The sequence below is a fragment of the Vicia villosa genome, linkage group LG6, assembly GCF_029867415.1.
Source record: "Vicia villosa cultivar HV-30 ecotype Madison, WI linkage group LG6, Vvil1.0, whole genome shotgun sequence".
Lineage (NCBI taxonomy): Eukaryota > Viridiplantae > Streptophyta > Magnoliopsida > Fabales > Fabaceae > Vicia > Vicia villosa.
Window position 1 is genome coordinate 116,388,923 of NC_081185.1, and position 3,519 is coordinate 116,392,441.

General features: G+C 32.5%; 1 protein-coding gene across 1 annotated transcript; it reads left to right on the plus strand.

Annotated features, from left to right (window-relative positions):
* The first annotated feature begins 698 nt into the window (after positions 1-698).
* Positions 699-1,850, plus strand: LOC131614465 (F-box protein CPR1-like). Its single transcript, XM_058886043.1, has 3 exons — positions 699-756; positions 814-977; positions 1,053-1,850. Exons 1-3 carry the CDS (start codon positions 699-701, stop codon positions 1,848-1,850), a joined length of 1,020 nt encoding a protein of 339 aa, XP_058742026.1.
* The last annotated feature ends 1,669 nt before the right edge of the window (positions 1,851-3,519 follow it).

The window sequence follows — 3,519 nt, forward strand, 5'->3', positions numbered from 1 at the left end:
CGGCGTTTTTGTATTTATATCAAACTCTATACATAGAATTATCTTCTCTTCGAATGATCAATTCAAATGAATATAAGTTAGATTGCTCAAAAACTTTTTTAAAATATGATGTGAAAGTTATGCAAAAAAAAAAATTCACTTAAAATTTTTAATGAAAAATACTTAACTTAATAATTTAGAATATACAACTTTGCTAAAATTAACTAACGATGTTTTTGTTTTTAAAATGACAAGTTACTTGTTAAACATGACAAATCATGGGATATAAATCTATTATTGAACTTTGTAGATAAAATTGTAAGTTAAAAGGTCCCAGGTTTAAACTACAAATCAGAAGAACTATCTTTCACTAATGTTCATTGGCTTATTGGAAAAGGCATATGATCTATTCAAATAGTTGAGTCACAGTTTAAAAGTAGGGAAGAAAACTGATTTGAAAAAAATATTAACAGAGTAACTAATATGATTGAGTTAAATTTTGTAAGGAATTAAATCGATTTTTTTTTTGAGAGATTAATTTGGGGTTAGTAGTTTTTGTGAAGGACCAAACAAGGAGAGGATGCTCAGTAATATAAAATGATAAGCTAACATAAGAAACCCTAACTATTAACTAGGGTTTATGTAAGCTATTATTTCTTTCGTCTTCTTCCAATATTTCCCCAGTATTGCTGATTCTGAGTCATCGATTACTCTTCAAAATGGCTAAGAAGAGTGTGCATCTTCCGTTGGAACTGATAACGGAAATCTTGTTGAGGTTGCCGGTGAAGACTGTATTATGCTGCAAGTGCGTCTGTAAGTCATGGCTTTCCCTTATCTCTCATCCCGATTTTGGTACTTCACATTTTCAACTTGCAGCCTCACCGCCTACCAATAGACTTGTGTTCCTAGACAATTTTTTTGATGTTCCTGAAATCTTATCTATAGATTTTGATGCATCACTTAACCATGATTCATCATATTCTTCCCTAAGCCTTGATATTTTGCATCTCCGAACGTGTTGTGAAATTGTTGGTTCCTGTAGAGGGTTTCTGTTTTTGCACTTTGACTCATACTTCTACCTATGGAATCCATCCACTGGTGTGAAGAAACACATACCTGCTTCTCCTATAACTATTGCCTCCAATGATCATCTTTTCATCATGCATTTTTATGGCTTCGGATACGACCCGTCAACAGATGATTACTTAGTAGTTTTTGGGTCCTACGAGTACACCTATGATCCGACACATAGGTCTGTTGACTTAGCGATTTTCTCATTGAGAGCTAACAAGTGGAAGCAAATCGAGTCTGGTTCTCATTTTCCTTATAGGATTATTCCTAAAGGTGTAGATGGTCCTAAAGCCGGGTTGCTCTTGAATGGGGTTATTCATTGGTTGGGTTATAATTATGAGACTACAAGGTATGCTATTATTGCCTTTGATTTAAAGGATATGACAATGTCAGAGATAGCTCTGCCGGATGAATTTATTTTTCGTGTTAGTAACCCTTCTTTTATAGAATTTGATTTGTGGGTACTTGGAGGACTTATTAGTACATGGAATATGGATATGAATACAATTGAGATATGGGTCATGCAAGAATATAAAGTGCATTCATCTTGGACTAGGACTTTTCATTTTTCTTCTCATCCCACTCAAGATTTTTCGCCATTATGTTTTACAAACTGTGGCGATATAGTTGGAACAGTTCGTGGTGGTTGTGGTGGATTAGTCAAGTTTAATGACAAAGGAAAGCTACTAGAGTGTCACTATTATGGTAACTTTTACTTTCAAAGATCCCAAATGACGGTATATACAGAGTCTCTACTTTCACTCCCTAGTGGTATTGGGCAAGCTTTAGATGACTCTTGATAACAAACAAGAATATGATTGTGAAGTATTTGCATTTACCCTTTTATTGATGATATCCATATCATGAAGCATGAGATTTGATAGGCAGAATAGTGATACTTCATGAAGACAAAACCAGATTGAGAGTAGAGTTAGTGCAAGAACTTCATCATCTTTATCTTATTCCATCATTATGTTTTCTCTTTTTGCAATATTTTACATGTTATTTCTGTGTTAATATTAGCAATTTGTTTACTTCCATTGATTCCCAAAATAATGTGTTACCTTCCATTCTTTTAATAATATTTTGTTTGAAGACTTGATACAGAATTTGTTGATGATATGAAATCAATTTTAAGCTGGGATGATTAGTTAGCAATTGACCCCCTAACAAACCAGTACCCATGCTGAACCACACTTTTAAGCTCCGCCTAATTAATTAACAAATTATATCAGTCCATCTCATTGAAAACTGCCAAACTGTATTAATTTAGACTCGTCAAACATTATACATGGTTTTGGTTTTGTTAAGTCTTCTAATATTTGTGCTAGGATTTCTTATTATGGACTTAATTATTTGGGACAGTAGAGAAGAGAGGTTAGGTTGTTTCGTATGGAGGACGAATATTGGAATGAAGGAAGTGATGGTGTTGGCCTGGTTGGGATTCTAAGGAAAGTGGTTTTTATGTGTTTGGGGTTATTTTGTTGAAACTTTTAAGTGGACGAGGATGTGAAGGAGGATTGTTAGTGAAGTGAGCATTGCCTTTGATTAAGGCAATGCATTTTAGTGTGATTAGCAGATGTTGCTTCAGTGGCTGTTGTTCAATAAATAGCTGAAATATATATATATATATATATATATATATATATATATATATATATATATATATATATATATATATATATATATATATATATATATATATATATATATATAACTGAAATTTTCATGAAGCAGGTTTTTTTTTCAATAATTTAATGAAATATGTCATATACTAATTCTGTTTTGGAATGTATGCTTTCATGAAGAGTGTATATTAGAATGTGTTTGGAGTACATGCTGAATTATTTACACACTTAATTTAACCTGAATTTGTTATTGTAATGTTATTCGCTGATTTGTGCTTTCTACTTTAGATAAGTTGGAGTTTTTACTCCTAAATGTTAATGTATATGGGTTTGTTTTGTTTCACGGGTTCAAATGTACAAAGAGAATAATTTTGAGACTTCTTAGTTATGGGTCTTATATTTGTAAAACAATAACCTGTTTACAATGGGTTTGGAGTTCTCCAATGACAACTCTAATGAAATTTATGCAGGTTAAATTTAAAGCCTGCACTGCAATGTTTTTAATTTTAGGGATAATAGGTATTAACCCCCCTACCATATAGGCGAGATTCGATTTACCCCCTATTAATATTTTTTTTTTGGATTACCCCCTTGAAATATGAAAAGTTCTATGATTTATCCCCCTAGGACCCCCTGTAAACTTGTTTTTTTGATTTACCCCCTGGTTTTTCACCGTTTTTTACACGTTTAGGGGGTACCCTAAAAATACAAGGGGGTAATCCAAAAAAAAATATTAATAGGGGGGTAAATCGAATCTCGCTATATGATAGGGGGTTAAATACCTATTATCCCTTAATTTTACTCAAGTTGCTTTCTTATATATATTTGCTACTTCAATGCA